At 49.4% G+C, this 15,675-nt stretch overlaps 1 protein-coding gene across 2 annotated transcripts in view; it reads left to right on the forward strand.

Moving 5' to 3' along the window:
* Nucleotides 1-15,675, forward strand: part of FAM117A (family with sequence similarity 117 member A) — a 42,646-nt gene that overhangs the window by 18,276 nt on the left and 8,695 nt on the right. For both annotated transcript variants that reach the window (XM_087441015.1, XM_004434660.2), the window contains exons 2-3: nt 6,894-7,063; nt 15,215-15,310. In XM_087441015.1, coding sequence (XP_087297141.1) covers nt 6,894-7,063; nt 15,215-15,310 — 266 coding nt within the window. The remainder of the gene's footprint in view (nt 1-6,893; nt 7,064-15,214; nt 15,311-15,675) is intronic.

Here is a 15,675-nt window from a genome sequence, read left to right on the forward strand (position 1 = left end):
CAACCAGGACCCTTCGGTCAGGGGCTGGTTTCTCCTCATAAGCTGCTGAGCCTCCACGCCACAGTCTCTCTCTGGCCAAGTTGAGAAGGGCAGCCACAAACGCCTCAAGTCCTGCATCATGTGTTGCTTTCCTTCTTCTAAGAGCTGTCATGCTTCTCCTGCAGGTTCCTGGGGTGGGCATTTGCTGGTGTGGTCAGGCCTGAGCTGATTTCCAGCCAGGGATATGAGGGAATAGCAGAGACAGATTGGTGGTCCTTCTGAAGAGGCGTTGGCTGGGGGTACCTTCAGGTGCTGTGGGACTGGATCAGCCTTCCCCTCTTCAGCCTTGCCAGCAGCTTCTTGTCCTGCTCCTTCTGTATCAGCAGTGCTTATAGCAGAGCTGGCTGTGGTGGGCGCTCAAAATCTGCTTACTGAAGGAATCAGTTTACTGTGGAGTGCCGGACCCCTCTTGGCCACTCTTGGTTCAGTATCTTGTCTGCTATTTGTGCACTTCCGCCTTATTGACTATCCAACGCACAGACGCTTGACCGCTGGCCATCTCCACTCAAGAGCGCCCTCTCCCCAAAGCCATACAAATGCAGTAGTTGGGAGACAGGCCCACATGGTTCTGGAAGATAGAACCTAAAGTTTCTTATCTCTGGTGTATGCTGTTGTGTTTTGTTTTTTTTCCATTTGCTGTTGCCCAAGAACCAAAGCATCCGCCACTGCTCAGCTGCATGGTAACGTGGCCTGGCCCCGTGCCAGGGTGCTTCGCCAGGTGGTTGGGCTGTGGAGGCTGCTGCATGCGATGGGCCAATAATACCCCACAGTGCTGTAAACAGGACACTCCACCCTCCTGCAGCCACCCCGCCAGTGCCCCACCAGCCTGCTGCTTTGTCACAGCCTGTCATGATATGAGCGTCTCTTCTCAGATAGGGGAGCCAATTGTCCCATATCCCACACACCGCGTTTCCCAAATCTGAGAGGGGTACTTTCCAGAAATGAAACCAGTTCATCTTCCAGCCACAAACAACCGTTGTGACTTCTCAACGCTTCTTCTCCTTTAACCATAATCACACAATTGCAGGGCAAAACCCAGTACCCAGATCTTTCCGGTATGCCCATGAGGGAGGGATAAGCCCAGGAGCCTCTATTTCAACTACACTTGCTCGTGAGATTTCTTAGGGGGCGTTCCCAACTGAGGTAGGTCTCAGTGTGTAGCACAACTTGAATGCTGACGTGCAGCTGCTGATGCCCATGTCCACAAGCAGCTTAATTCTCCCTGCACCGTTTATTCAAGGTGGTGTGCGTGCTGGGTCGGACTGTCACTAGTAAAGGAAAGGGGATGGTGGTGGCCAGAACTCACACTGCACGTCTTTTCTGGATAGTCTCCTCTTTCTCGGCTCCCTCTCCCCCAACTTTAATCCTAAAGGATTGTAGTGGGGGGAGGGATTAAGTGACAGTAATTGACTTGACATAATCTATCTACTGAAGACTTGAAAGCATTTTTGTATCGCATCTTCTGTTCTTTACAGCATCCCTAAGAGGTAGCTTAGACCAGGACTGTGCGCCTTCTTGCCAGTTGGGAGAGCAGGCCCAGCGAGGTTGAGTGGTATTGGCTGCAGTCGCAACACAGTGATGGCAGAGCTGCAATCAGAACTAGGTCCCTCACCTCTGAGCCCCTCCCAGCTGACCCCTTGGTTTAGCCCTTAACCAGTTTTGGTGCCCAAGTTAGCAGGTGCTCCCCAAACCGTTGGGGTTGAGGTTTTTGAAATAAGTGGTAAATTTTTTTTTTCTATCAAAATCTAATCTTTTTTTTTTTTTTTAAGTGACCCCCTCCCTTATTTTTTGGGCGTGAAGGAAACATGGCATTTTAGTGCCCTCAAAGGGACCCAGACATGCCAAGAATTTGGGAGGTTGGGAGGGGAGGGGGCCTTGCTGAGGGCTCTGAGACAGAAGGTAATTCTGTCATCTTGTGGGTAGTTAGTAGCTGTGCCAGCATCCTGCACTAGGATGTGGTCACTGTTGAAATAAGGCGGAGGCCCAGTTGTCTCATTTAAGGAAAAGAAACTGAGGCAAGTCCTCCAGTTTGACTTAGAGGCAGTGAGATCCTTGCAGGTCTAGCAGAGCAGAGGGGTCAGAGGTGGCTGGTTCTGGATTGGGGTGCTTGGTGTCTCCCCATTCCCATCTCTTCCCCCCTCCCTCCCTTCTATCCTTCCTTTTGTGTGTGTGTGTGTTTCTTATGGAAGAGCAAGTCAGGACCCCAGGACCTCAGAGTCTTTGTGAATGACTTTGGTCAGAGGTGACCAGACAGCATGTAGAGTTGACCAAAATGGGTGGTTGGATTCTCGCACCAGATTCCAGGATTCTGGGTTCTCCCTAGCTGTGGGGTTCCTGGGGGTAAAGTACCACCTCTGATTACTGCCCTTGAGATTGGACTCCTACGATAGCTCATGAATGGGGTGGGACATGAAGGGTGGGTACTGGGAACTGATGTAAAATGGCTGTGGTTTAAATAGTCCCTAGGAAATCGTATATATATTTTATTGATTGATTGATTGATTGATTGATTTGGTGAAGAAGATTAACTGGGAACTAGTAGAATGCCTTACCCCAGGTGTCAAAGACTTCTTCAAAAAACAAACTCAAAACACAAAAAAAGGCCATTGCAAACATCTGGGTCAGGCCTGCCATCTCCTGCCTTACTCTCCTTCCCTGAAAAGGAGCTAAAGAAGCAGTCCTTCCTCCAGGTGTCAAGGCAGGTGTCTCTGCAACCTCAGAGGGTGTTCCTGGCCTGATGCAAGAGGGCTGCGAGCCCCCGTAGTTGATTTCAGAGGAAGGAGGCCTGGATTTAGATGGACTGCTGCTGATTTGCTGGGCGACTGGGTCCAAGTGCAGATGGGGCTTCTCTGTGCCTTAGGCTCCTTAGCCGTCTTTCCCAAGCCCCTCTTAGAGCTGACAGGAGAGTAAACGATTACACACAAGAAGAGACTTTGTGGGGATGGGGCAAAACGTGAAAATACTGTATAATCACAAGAGAGTATTTAAAGTCTTGATACGGAAAAAATCTAAGGGAGATTTTGCAGAAACTTCTGCCGAGGGGCTGGGAGAGGTGGTTCCAAGAAATCTTTCTCCCCATCAACTCTTTCTCAGCCCTGGAGACATAGCCCTCGTCCTTCACACAGCGATGACGCAGCCTTAGAAGTATGGCGTGCTAGCTTTTAAGCCAATCTCTTGCTCGTCTGCTTCCTGCCTGCTTCCTTACTTCTCTGTCATATAATCTTGTGAACTTACTTTCCAGGGCCCTTGCCTCATCGGTGGGCTGTCATAGACAGTCTGAGGGCCACAAGACAGCATTTTGGTGTTTGACCTGTCTGTTGATGTGGGTCAGAAGCTCCCAGAAATATCCAGTTGCCTCCTTTTGGTCTTAAACCCAGGATGGGAAAATGAGTGGTTGAAATGATCATGTAGGAGATGAAGTTGGGCCTTGAACCCAGCATGCCTGTCACCAATTTACTGGGCGACAAGGCGCAGGGAGGGAAGGAAACAGGTTGGGCCTTTCTGAGCCCAGAGAGAAAAAGAAACAAGCAGCTCTGGAGGCTTTACTCGATGTGCAAGGTAGACTAACTTAGAATCCATGGTATGATGAGAGCAGGTTTACCCTTGTAGTAACAGTTCTTTTTTTTTTTTAAAGATTTTATTTATTTATTTTTCCCCCAAAGCCCCAGTACATAGTTGTCTGTCATAGCTGCACATCCTTCTAGTTGCTGTATGTGGGATGCGGCCTCAGCATGGCTGGAGGAGTGGTGCCTCGGTGCGCACCCGGGATCCGAACCCGGGCCGCCGGCAGCGGAGAGCACGCACTTAACCGCTAAGCCACGGGGCCGGCCCTGTAGTAACAGTTCTTTGATTTTATTCAAATACTTGGGCGCCTGCCAATCGCCAGCCATATGCTCTAGGCACCGCGGGGGGTACAAAGATAAATTAGAGACAGTGCTTGGCCGCAGGTTGTTTATTATCCAGAGGTTACAAATGCCCATAATGACAATGGTAAGTACTAGAAGAGTACAAAGTGTTGGGGAAAATCAGAAAATTCTGAGACATTCCTTCCAGAGGATCCAGGAGGCTCCAGGGAGGTAGAGGCAGAGGCTCAGATTTCAACCCTGGACATGTGCAAAACCTCGGAGGAGGGAAGGCCCAGGACATGGGTGGGAAATGGTGTGTAGTGTAGTTTGTCCGGGAATAGAGACCTCGAAGAGGAGTGAAGTATAAAGGAAAGGTAAGTGGGACCGGAACATGAGGCTTTGATGACTGTCTCTCAAAGGGGGCCTTGGAAGAGTTTTAACAGAAATGTCAAGATCATTTAAAAGGAGGTGTTGTAGGTCAATATATATTGATTTGGAGAAGTGTTTATGGTATAAGGTGAAAACACCTTGCAAAACAATATGTGTAATATGATCCCAATTTGTATTTTAAAGCATCTATACACACACACACATATACATGCAGAAGGTAAGGCCAACAAGGATATATATCTCATAGTATTATCAACGACTATCTCTGGATATTGAGAGTTAAGGTTTTTTTCTTTTTGTTTATGTATTTCTTTTCCACAGTTCACACTTACTACTTTTTTAATTATGTCATTTTTAATTTGTTTTAAATAACGCATATTATATGATGGCTGAGGAAGGTAACTTAGAAATATGAAAGGAATCAGATAAAAACTGAGACTAAAAGTTGTCCATGTAGTAACATTTATGATATCCAAAGTGGGAGGGGGAAGACCCCTCAAATGTCCAATAATATGGGAGTAGCTAAGCAAACTGCTGTATGTCAATCTGGTGCAATATTTGTAGTCTTTAAAAATAACAAATATGTAGATTTTCGATGCTTGGAAATGGGTATATGAAATGGGTAGAACAAAGCAGAACTTAATGTAGTACATTTCATATTGATTACAACAATGTATATAAATACTTAAATGGATTTGGAGAATGTAAATAGTGTTGTCAGTATCTCTTTTTATTGTGGTAAAACATATATAACAAAATTTACTTATTATTGTTATTGTTTTTTTTTTTTTTTTTGTGAGGAAGATCAGCCCTGAGCTAACATCTGCCAATCCTCCTCTTTTTGCTGAGGAAGACTGGCCCTGGGCTAACAGCCATGCCCATCTTCCTCCACTTTTTTATATGGGGCACTGCCACAGCATAGCTTGACAAGTGGTGCGTCGGTGCGCGCTGGGGATCCAAACTGGCGAGCCCCGGGCTGCCACAGCGGAGCGTGCACACTTAACCACTTGCGCCACCAGGCCGGCCCCAGCTTATTATTTTCTATTAATTTTATTTTTTGTTTATTTTTTAAATAAAATTTTATTTAACCATTTTAAGTTTACAATTCAGTGACATTAAGTACATCCACAGTGTTGTGCAACCATTACCCCTCTCCATTTCCAGAACATTTTCATCATCCCAAGCAGAACCTCTGTGCCCATTAAACAATAACTCCCTATTTCCTTCTCCTCCTAAGCCCGTGGTAACCTCTGTTCTATTTGTGTCCCTATGAATTTGCCTATTCTAGGTACCTCATATAAGTGGAGTCATACAATATTTGTCCTTTTGTGTCTGTTTTATTTCACTTAGTATAATGTTTTGAAGTTTCATCCGTATTGTACCATGTATCAGCATTTCATTCCTTATTGAGACTAATATCCCATTGCGTATATATACCACATTCTGTTTATCCGTTCATCTGTCAATGGGCACTTAGGTTGCTTCCACCCTTTGGCTATTGTGAATAATGCTGCTATGAACACGGGTGTACAGATATCTCTTTGAGACCCTGCTTTCAATTCTTTTGTGTATATACCTAGAAGTGGAATTGCTGGATGGTGTGGTAATTCTATGTTTAACTTCTTGAGGGACTGCCAACTTGTTACTGTCTTTTTAATATAAAGCTCTTCAAGTTTATTTATACCTGCAATCCCTAGTTCCTTTGCTGTGCTTAATGCACACATGAATTATCAAGGGCTTAGTACAGATGTGAAAGCCTTTCGCTCTGTTTAAAGGAAAGAGCCTTATAGATCTTAAGATAGTAGAGTGTTCTGAAAGTGGCCATGGAAAACATGGTCAACCCAGATGATTGAAACTTACAGATGATTCCAGAACCCTTACATTTTATCAACAGTTTCAACTTTTACCTTCTTTCAGAAAGCTTTAACCAAGGTAAAAGTAAAATGAGTAGACTTATAATTGCTTTATTTTTGTCCCATGTAGCCAGAAGTCAGAGACAGAGGCGAGAACCAAAAGACTTGGATATTTTCCTAAACTGGATTCCTCAGTCCTGTGGAGTCAAAAGTTGCTGGATTTTTCTCTCTGTCTCAGTCACCTAGGCTCCCTGGAGTTAACCAGTCTTGAAGGAAGTGTGAAGAGTCTTTCAGTTAACTGGCTTGAATTTGTGCAGTGCATAGGAACCCTGCAGTGGATGCTGGAGGGAGCAAGAAGGACAGGAGATAAAAGACGGAAGAAAACTTGGTTTTTGTTCACTTTGACTTCCCTCTTTAATGATGGGAAACAGTCCTGCGCTCAGGAAACTCAATGTGGAGACCTAGGAGTTCACAGTTCATAGTCCATTAAGAACAGGAAAAAGATAGAGGACATGTATAAAGTAGCCCCTAGTCCAAAGTAAAAGGGTGTAAATTGTTTCCAGTGATAGAGACCAGCTGGTTAAGTCAGGAAAGTTCTCGTCAGACTGTGTGTGCTTTTATGGGCCACTTCAAATTCTTTTAGGAGGGAGGTGGATACAAGTGAAGACGTGGCAGTCAGGCGAGCCTTCCTAGAAGAGAGAAGGTGGTTACCACGTCTCCTTTCTCCATGCTGATGTCAAGGTGTGCGGGCTATGCTCTCTTCCAGCCAGCGTCCCGTGTTCCGTGGCCCCAGAAAAGTCAGTGTGTAGGCCTCAGCCACCCCAGGTCCGACGTACATTCTCCCTGGACACCATCCTCAGCTCCTACCTTCTGGGCCAGTGGCCACGAGATGTTGATGGGGCCTTCACCTGCTGTACCAATGACAAGGCCACCCAGGTAATGAAGCTGTCTCCTAATGGGATAAAGGATAAGGATGGCGGGGAGGGCAGGCTGAAGAGGCCTTTGGTCTACTTACCAACTCTCAGTCATTGAAATGATTTGTCCTGAGTTTGGGTTGTACGTATTCACCATGTAGCTTTTCATCATCTAATGTTTACCAGCTTGGTTTTCTTTGTAAACTTACATGAACGTGAGTTTGCATTCCACTTGATTGGTGGAAGAGAGACGTCAATCTGGATTTTTCAGTTTGGCTTTGAGGATTCGTGTGTGGGTAAGGAAGAGGTGACTTTGGAATTTATTCTAGGTTTTAAAAAATGAGATTCACCTTAAGAAAATTAAACTGAGGCCAACATTTAATTGAGTCTGCATTCCCCAGACAACTGGAAGAGGTGCCCAAAAAGTGTGTTGAGCCAGGATAGATCCCACTGGAGCAATAGGAGTGGGAGGTTCTCAGATAATGGAGAGTTGATCCCTAGCCAGCAGCCTCCTCTGGGATTTCAGTGGGCCCATCTGAGTCCTGTGGCGCCCAGGGCCCCTCTTCAGGATTTTCCTTCATGACAGTCTTTTGATTAAGAATCCTGAACTTGGAAGGAATCTCCACAGACCATCGAGTCCATTGGTTAGCTTTTGATTAAGATAGTGTTAGCCTGAGCAAGAAGTCATCTCGTATGTGAAATTATACAAAGATATTTCTTAATCTGATTCGGGACTTCAACATTACCAATGAAGTTGTTGGGAGTCAAATTTTCTCCTTTTTGATATAATTTAAACCCATTCCTGTTCAACTTCAGAACAAATGAGTTGTTCTCAGGAAAGAGGAAACAGGCTGGGAAGAACAGGCTGGGAGGCAGAGCGGCGTCCTGGGGGTGCTGGGCAAGTCAGCTCTTCCTCTGCGAGCTGGGGGTCGTGTGCCCGCTCTGCCTGCTCACAGACGGGGTGACGGCCAAGTGCATTCACTTCACCCTGCCTCCTCCTCTGAGCACATCAGTCGGTTCCTTTCTTTTATTTATTTTTTTAATGAGATCCATTTTCAAATGTTATTAGTGAATGTTTGAATGCCCAGTACTGTTCTTGGCATGTTCAAGTGAAGAATAAGGAAATGAGAACATGGTTTGGCCTCTGTGAGTCTGGATGCCAGTTCCATGAAGGCCAGTGAACAGATAGCCAAGGGATGAGAAGGGGCCAAATGTCTAGCACAGTTTATAGGAGAATTCTCCTGGGAATACCCTACCTTGAACCAACAAGATTGTGCTACAGTTAAAATCGATGGCCTGCTATAGACTATGAACAGAATGTGGAGGGAAAACACCCTTCAGGTAGCAGACGGAGGAGGCCTACTTCCTGGGAGCCCTGGGCACTGTTGTTCCCTGTATCCTTTGAAAAGAACAAGTTGGATAGGTTATGCTTCCCGCTCACAGGCCTGGAGCACACACTCCTTTCTCTTTTGAGAGGAGTGTTTAGTCCTAATAATGTATCCAGTCAAGGAGGGCTTCCTGGAGGAGCAGGACTTGAGGTTGCTTCAAGTGTGCAAGCTCACGACTGCATCCCCCTTTGTCAGACAGCAGGCTTCCATGTAGCCCGCCTCCCCCTGTCTCTGTCATTTCCTGCCACCAGCCTTCTAGGAGGCCTCCATCCCACTCCTCAGATAGCATTCTCTGTCAACTCCTGGCAGGGCTGGCCTCACATGGTCCCTGGCCGGATTTGGAGGCATGGGCTCTAGGCTGTGTGTTTGTGCTCAGGCTCCAGCCGCAGGCCAGATCTTTTATATAACAAGTCTGGGCTTCTTGCCACAGCAAGACAGAGGTCAGCGATGCGCCTCCATGGGTCTGGCAAGGCCGAGCTGTGCAGCTTTCCTCTCTCCCCGGGATGGGCTCCAGCCCTCGAGGAACTCTTAGCAACCTGTCAATATTGTGGCTGCAGTCAGGAGGTGGGAGAACTCTGATCAGCGTAGGCATCCAAACCAAAATATGTGCTCTGCCCCAGCGTTGTTCTTGGCCTTCTGGGAATTTTCTGCTTCTAGGTTTTGGGCTCCATTCAAATTGCTGCCTGAGCCCTCTGGCCTGGCACAAGTCACCTTCTTCAACACTGGCATTACACTGTGAAGACATCTCCCTAAGTGACTGGTGTTCCTTCCCTGCTGAGCATGGGACTATCACCCAGAAAGGACTGGACCTGAGGGAGAGGTTTTACTGGGGAGATACAACGGAGTGTGGAGAAGGATAGAGGAAGGTAGGGAGGCAGGATCTGCCCAAGTCCTTGAAAGCTTTTACATTGTTAAAAATAGATTGATGCCAGAACCTTCCCCTAATTTCTTTGAGCTCGAGGAGGGCAGTTCCCACCCCTACCCTTGCCTTCTGCCCTTTCTCTTCTAGCCACACCAGTGCGCACATCCACCATATCTGGCAGGCCCTCACTTCTGCTCTCCTACTTGTCCCCCGACCCCCGCCCCAGAGCCAGCAGCCAGAGGGTGTGTTTGGAGCCACATCAGCCCTGGCATTCCTGGGGGCATGCCTTGCAGTGAGGGCAGCAGCCATAATGATGGTTTAGGCTGAGCAACTCCCCTCTCTGAACCCCCTAGAGCAAGCAAGGGGCCTGCCTGTTTCAAGCAAATTTCAGAGCTTGGCAGCAGGCACAGAACACCTGCCGTTTAGATAGCCAGGCATGCTGCATCCTCAAGGCTTCCTCCCAAGGCAAAAGATGGGGTTAAAAGCTCTCAGTTCTTGAATATAGCAGTTCCGGTATTCCCTCCCTGGGTTTAGCTGTGTTTTTAGCTCTCAGGCAGGCACAAAGGTAGTCCCCAACCAATTTAATGTCTGAAAGAGAGAGCTGGGTTACCCAATGGTTTGGGGTAGGGGAGGAAAAGAGGTGGATGGATCTTGGGAAATTGGTGGTTCTAGAGAGGAGAACGAGGTAGGAATATGGTCGTCGGGGAATCGGGGGTGCTTTGGAGCTGCTGCATGTTCTGAGCCAGGACGAGCAATGGGAGAGGGATCACCAGGTCTCCCAGAGATCAACTTGGTGAGTACAGGAAGAGCTTGGGTGCAGCGGGAGCTGGACGCAGAGTGGCCAGCCAGGGAGAACTAGGAAGGCTTGTGTGTGGAGTTACCATCATCTGGAGGAGGTTTCTTGTGTCATGGAGGACTTTGTCAGGATTCTCTAGGTCCATCTGAATATGTTTTCCCCTCTCTGGAGCACCCTCCCCCCAGGTCAGCTGGTAAACCAGAGCTGGCTGCCGAGGGCTTTGGGCTGGCCCCTCCTGGCGGCTGGGCCCGGGACAGGGCGGGTGATGGCAGCACATGCCAGTGGTTGTGGTCACCCCTCTCTCTTGCTGTGCAAAGCAGTTGAGTCTTCTTGCACTCTTCTAGAGGGAGGAAGTGGCCTCACCACAGCTGGGGTGACTGTTTGAGCAAAGTTCCCCCACTGGTGTTCTCATCCTGCAGACAGACAGGACCCTGGGTACCTGCTCTGCCTGCACTGCCCCCCCACTCCTCCCCTGCCCCGTTTTCTCTGCATGCTCCGGGTGAGATGAGGGAACCTCTATGATAGACTCTCTTCTTTAGGCCTGACTTACTCTTTGAAGAAAAAAAATGACAAACCTCATGGAGTGTCCTGCAGGCCAGAGGCGGAGGTGGCATGCTTTGGGAAGACTTCCCTTTCTGTGACTTTTCCCTCCCTACCTGTGTACTGTCCTCCTCCGTTTCCCATGCCAGTGCCTCAGCGTTTAGTGATGACACACAATTCAGCTGCCCGTCACAGGCATTTCTCTGTGGGTTTGGGGGCCTGGGCACCGCGCCTGTTTTCCAGACTAGTGAACAGGGTCAGTTGTTCAGCATATGGTTTGACAACAGCACAGAATATTTGAAAATGGGTCCATGATGGAAAATCTGAGGGTTGCATAGTGACTATAGGGCCAGAGATGGTAGCCTCGGCCACCTGCAGCCAGAGTTCTCAGCGCTGGCCGGCAGACCACCCTCAGAGCCTTTCCTGCCTCTTTGTCTGGCCAGAGTCCCGGGGGGCTGATTCCCTGCTGAATTTCAGGTCAACACACAGTTCCTGACCATCTATACCAGGCCAGACACCACGCTGCCCTGCACCTCCACACAGGTACCCTGGGCTGTCTTCCCAGGAACCAGCCAGGCTCTGCCAAGGTCACTGGAGACAGCACAGCCAGGACTCTTCTTGCCTTAGAGTCTAGATAGATACTTAGTTGAGTTGTCGGCAGAGAAACAGGTTGCAGTTTGGAGAGTTTTCAGCTCCATCCCACCCCTCCTTCTTGTTATATCAGCCGCTCTTTGGAAAGCTGTCCTCCACCCCCACGCCCAGTTATCCTTCCACATGTTGCTCTGGGATCTCAGAATCCCAGGCCAGGCTTCCTTGGTCTAACCCACATCCAGTTTTGTATAACCCGAGCATCATTGGCATAGTCAGCTGACGCCACTCATGGCTAGTAAGTAGCCCTGCTTCTCCCTCAGCTGCTCCCTCTGGGCCAGGGTGTTAAAATAAATCTGTTTCAGTGTGTGAGTCCGTTTGACAGACATGGCTTTTTGGTCTGCTGAGCTCAAGCTCTACCCTTCTTCCAAATGATCATCCAGAATGACCACTTACAGTGCTGTCACAGCATGGCTTGACCCCTGTTGTGCCATAAAGGGTCACTCTCTGAAGGGTAGCCTTCCTTAGCTGTGACTTTTCTATGCTCCAAAGAGACCTTGGCCCAGACCTCTATGGTGAGACCCAGAGGAGGAGGGGCACTGGAAATAAGGGGCAGGGCATGGTCCCCACTCTTGACGCTCCCAGTTCAGTTGGAAGGGCCAGAGCCCACACCTGTGCATGTGCCTGCCTTAAGAATACTCAAGGCCAGCATCTGAACAGCTTCAGACATAGGATGACCTACTGTATTAGGTTCCTGAGGCTGCTGTAACAAATTACCTCAAACTTAGTGGCTTAAAACAACAGAAATTTATTCTCTCATCATTCTGGAGGCCAGAAGTCCAAATTCCATTTCACTAGGCCAAGATCAAGGTGTTGGCAGGGCTACACTCTCTCTGGAGGCTCTCTCTTGGAGATCATTCCTTGCATCTTCCAGCTTCTGGTGGCTGCCAGCATTCCTTGGCTCCTGGCCACATCACTCCAGTCTCTGCCTCCATGGTCACATCGCCTTATTTTCTTCTGTGACTGTCTAATCTCCCTATGTCCCTCTCTCATGAGGATACTTGTAATGGCATTTAGGGCCCACCGGGATAATCCAGAATAACTTTCCCATCTCAAGATCCTTAACTTAATGGCATCTGCAAAAGCTTGACCATATAAGGTAACATTCACAGGTTCCAGGGATTAGGACCTGATATCTGTGGGGGCCATTTTTCCATCTCTCACCCTACTGACCTCATCTCCTGCTACTCTGCCCCTTGCTCACTCTGCACCAGCCACAATGGCCTCATCATTCTCAAACACACCAGGCTTGCTCCTGCCTCAGGGCGTTTACACTTACTGTTCCATCCGTCCCTATCACTCTTACCTCAGATATCCACATGGCTCTCTCCCTCATCTCCTTCCTGTTTCTCTTCAGATGTTACCTTTTCAGTGAGAACTTCCCTGACATTTAAAGTCATGTTCCCCCGCCCAGCATTCCTATCCCCTTTCTTTGCTGTATTTTTCTCTTAGTACTTATTACTGTTTAAACTGTGTCCCCAACTAGAACATTAACTCAAAGGGGTCAAGGATTTTTGTTGTTTTGTGCCTTGTTGTGTCCCTGGCACCTGGAACAGGTCCTGACACGCAGTTTGCATCAGTAACTGTTTGTTGAATGCATGAATGATGCATACCCTGAACCCATCTGAACAGAGGAGATGCAAAGCAAAGGAGCAGTCAGCATGAGGTAGATGAGTTAGGAAAGGGTTCCTGAAGGGAACGCTGGGAAGAGTTGGTGGGGTGGGCCATCTCAGATGGGGGGACCAACCTTAGAGGTCAAGGGGCAAGGTAAGAAAAAGGAGAAGGAGCTCGGTTTACCTAGGGAGAACCGAGAGCCAAGTGTGGAGAGCCCAGGGGATGGAGGGTAAGAGGGTAATATCTATGGCCAGGGGGTGATGTGTTGAGGTGAAGTGATGGCCTTAGCAGCACAGTTTACACAGAGGAGGCAGCGGTTGCTGGGAGACATCGCTGAGCAGAGAGGAGTTGGGTGAAAAATGGATTGAGAAAGGAGATGATCCTAGCTGCCCTGAATTTTCACATCCTTTCTAAACTCCAGTGCTAGCCTACATTTCTCCTTCCACCCCCTCACGTGTCTCAGAAGAAGGCAGTTGAAGAGTGTGCAGGAGATGTTAGTAGAACAGGTGGCAGCCTGAATATGGCTGCTTTTTCCTGCCTCTCACCACCCACCTGTGAGTACAGAACCTTCCAAGAGGAGGGGCAATGGGCACTCTCACCTTAGCCTCTGTCGTCTCGCTCGTAGAGCCTCTGCCACCTTTCCAGGGATGACAGGCTCGTGTGGGACTCAGAGCTTTGATTAGCAGAGCTAGCAATCTATAGGGTTGGCTTTGGAGCCGGGGGAGGGGGGAGCATTGGTGTGCCTGCTGGTGTGCCTGCTGGCCCAGGGGCCATGGGAGAGATGGACTTCCTCCTCACTTTTCAGTATATGCAGCAGCCTTTTCCGAGGCTCTGTCTGCCAACACTCTAGTTTAGAGAGATGTGGGCATTTGGAAGTAGACCAGCTGCTTGGTTTCCATACACTGTCAGAGCCAGCTTCACCTCAAGGGCTTTGGGGTATGGCCTGAAGGAGATACTTCCTAAAGGAGGGGATTGTGGGGGAATGGCTCTCTGGATAGTCTCCCTTGTGCTAGCATCAGGAAAGGAAGTTAGGGCATTGTCTCACCCTGCCTATGTTGCACAGCCTGGTAAAGGTCCTGATGGGTGGGCAGCTAGGAGAAGGAAGAGCCAGGAAGACTCAGCCCCCTGTGGCCCCTCTCCACTGCAGCTGTCGCCCAGGCAGTCTGCTCCCACAGTCCCGCTCAGCCTGCCCCGCCGAGCTCTTCTAACAGCTGTTGGGTGGTGAGTTGTTGGTTTTTTTCCCTCTTATCCTCCCCCTTTTCTGTTTGCAACAACCTCGGGGGAGGTCAGCAGATCTGCTGGAGGAGACGGTTCCCAGGCCCTCATGGTTTTGGCAGCTTGTGCGAAGAAGTTAGAGAGGAACTGGTTCCACTGGAGCATTCCCCCTTGGGCCCCTCCTTTGGAATGGAAGTGGGGATGTTGGTGGTAGGGAGGGATCTTGTCCTCCTCTGCCTTGTGCTTCAAGCCAACAGCTTCCTCCCTTGGGTGGGGGCTCAGGAAGTGGGTCTACAACTCCCCCTGCCTCCATCTTGGGCCCTCAGTCTTCTGTGCAGCAGGGGAGGGAGGATGGCAGACTGAGAGCCCAGTTCTCATGAGGGGCAGAGCAGGGCCCAGGAGAAGGAGCCGTGATAAAGCCAAGACGGGTCAGGAGTCAGGGCTGAGTTCAGCACTCTGGCTCCCTCCTTCCTGAAAATGTCCCCTCCCCTGCATATTCAGGAGGACTTTGGGGCTCCCAATGCTTGCTCTGTGTATAGGGAAAAATCACGGAGCAGGCTCCAGGCACTGCACTGCACAGAAGGCTCCTGCTTCGGTCAAGGATGGCGGGCGGAGATCTCTGTTGACCTTTTTCCTATTAATAATTCCTTAACGGAGTTCCGTCTAGTAATTCGTTTTCCTTAGGCTCCCAGGAACCGGGCCTGTGCTGGGCACATAGAGGGGGAGAGAATCAAGGGTGCCAGTGGTTCCTGGAGCCTGTGCTCTCTTGGAGCTGGTTGGGGTGGGGAGGGGCAATACTTGTCCTCACTGTTGGGCGCATCTGGAATAGCTGGGGCCATAATCCATGTGTGAAAGTCATAAGAGAGTAAAAAGCGGGTTGGCCTTATTGGCTCATCAGGGAGGGTTTCCTGCAGGAAGTGGATTGGGAAAGTGGCAGTGCAGGTGGAGAAGCCTGACAGAATGACAGAGGCTGGCCGTGTTAGGAGGTTGATGAGCAGATAAGAGAGAAGCCGTCAAAGAGCCACCAGCTCTGTCCAAGAAATGGTGTGTCTGCTTCCCCAGAGCATGCCTGAGACGCTGCTCCGTCTCACTGGGTTTCTTTCCCTGCAGACCCCCCTGTCCTGGCAAGAGCTTGAAGGCGAGCGGGCCAGCTCCTGTACACACAAGCGTTCAGCGTCTTGGGGCAGCACAGACCACCGAAAAGAGGTAACTGCCCCCTCTGACTCTGTGGCCAGGGTAGCCGCCTCTTGTCTGCCCCAGCACCGCGGATGCATCTGCTCCAGGGTGGACTCACATTTCCAGTCTTGCTTGCCTTTTCCTAACAAGATGGCTCCCTCGTAGCTGCCTCCCAGCCTCCTGGTGGCCAGGCCTTAGGAGCCCAGACCCTCCTGCCAGCAGGGGCTTGGCCAGCGACTGCTGGTGCCCTCCAGCAGCCAAGCACAGGGTGGAGCTGCTGTCGTTCTCACTTTACTTGGAGGCTGGATCCAGAGAAGCCGTTCAGAGACTGGAGAAAGACAGGGAGTGAGTTCCCAGGAATTGGAAGCCCCACCTCATTTACTACTTTTTTTTTT

The sequence above is a fragment of the Ceratotherium simum genome, chromosome 16, assembly GCF_057802395.1.
Source record: "Ceratotherium simum simum isolate JZ-2026a chromosome 16, ASM5780239v1, whole genome shotgun sequence".
Classification (NCBI taxonomy): Eukaryota; Metazoa; Chordata; class Mammalia; order Perissodactyla; family Rhinocerotidae; genus Ceratotherium; species Ceratotherium simum.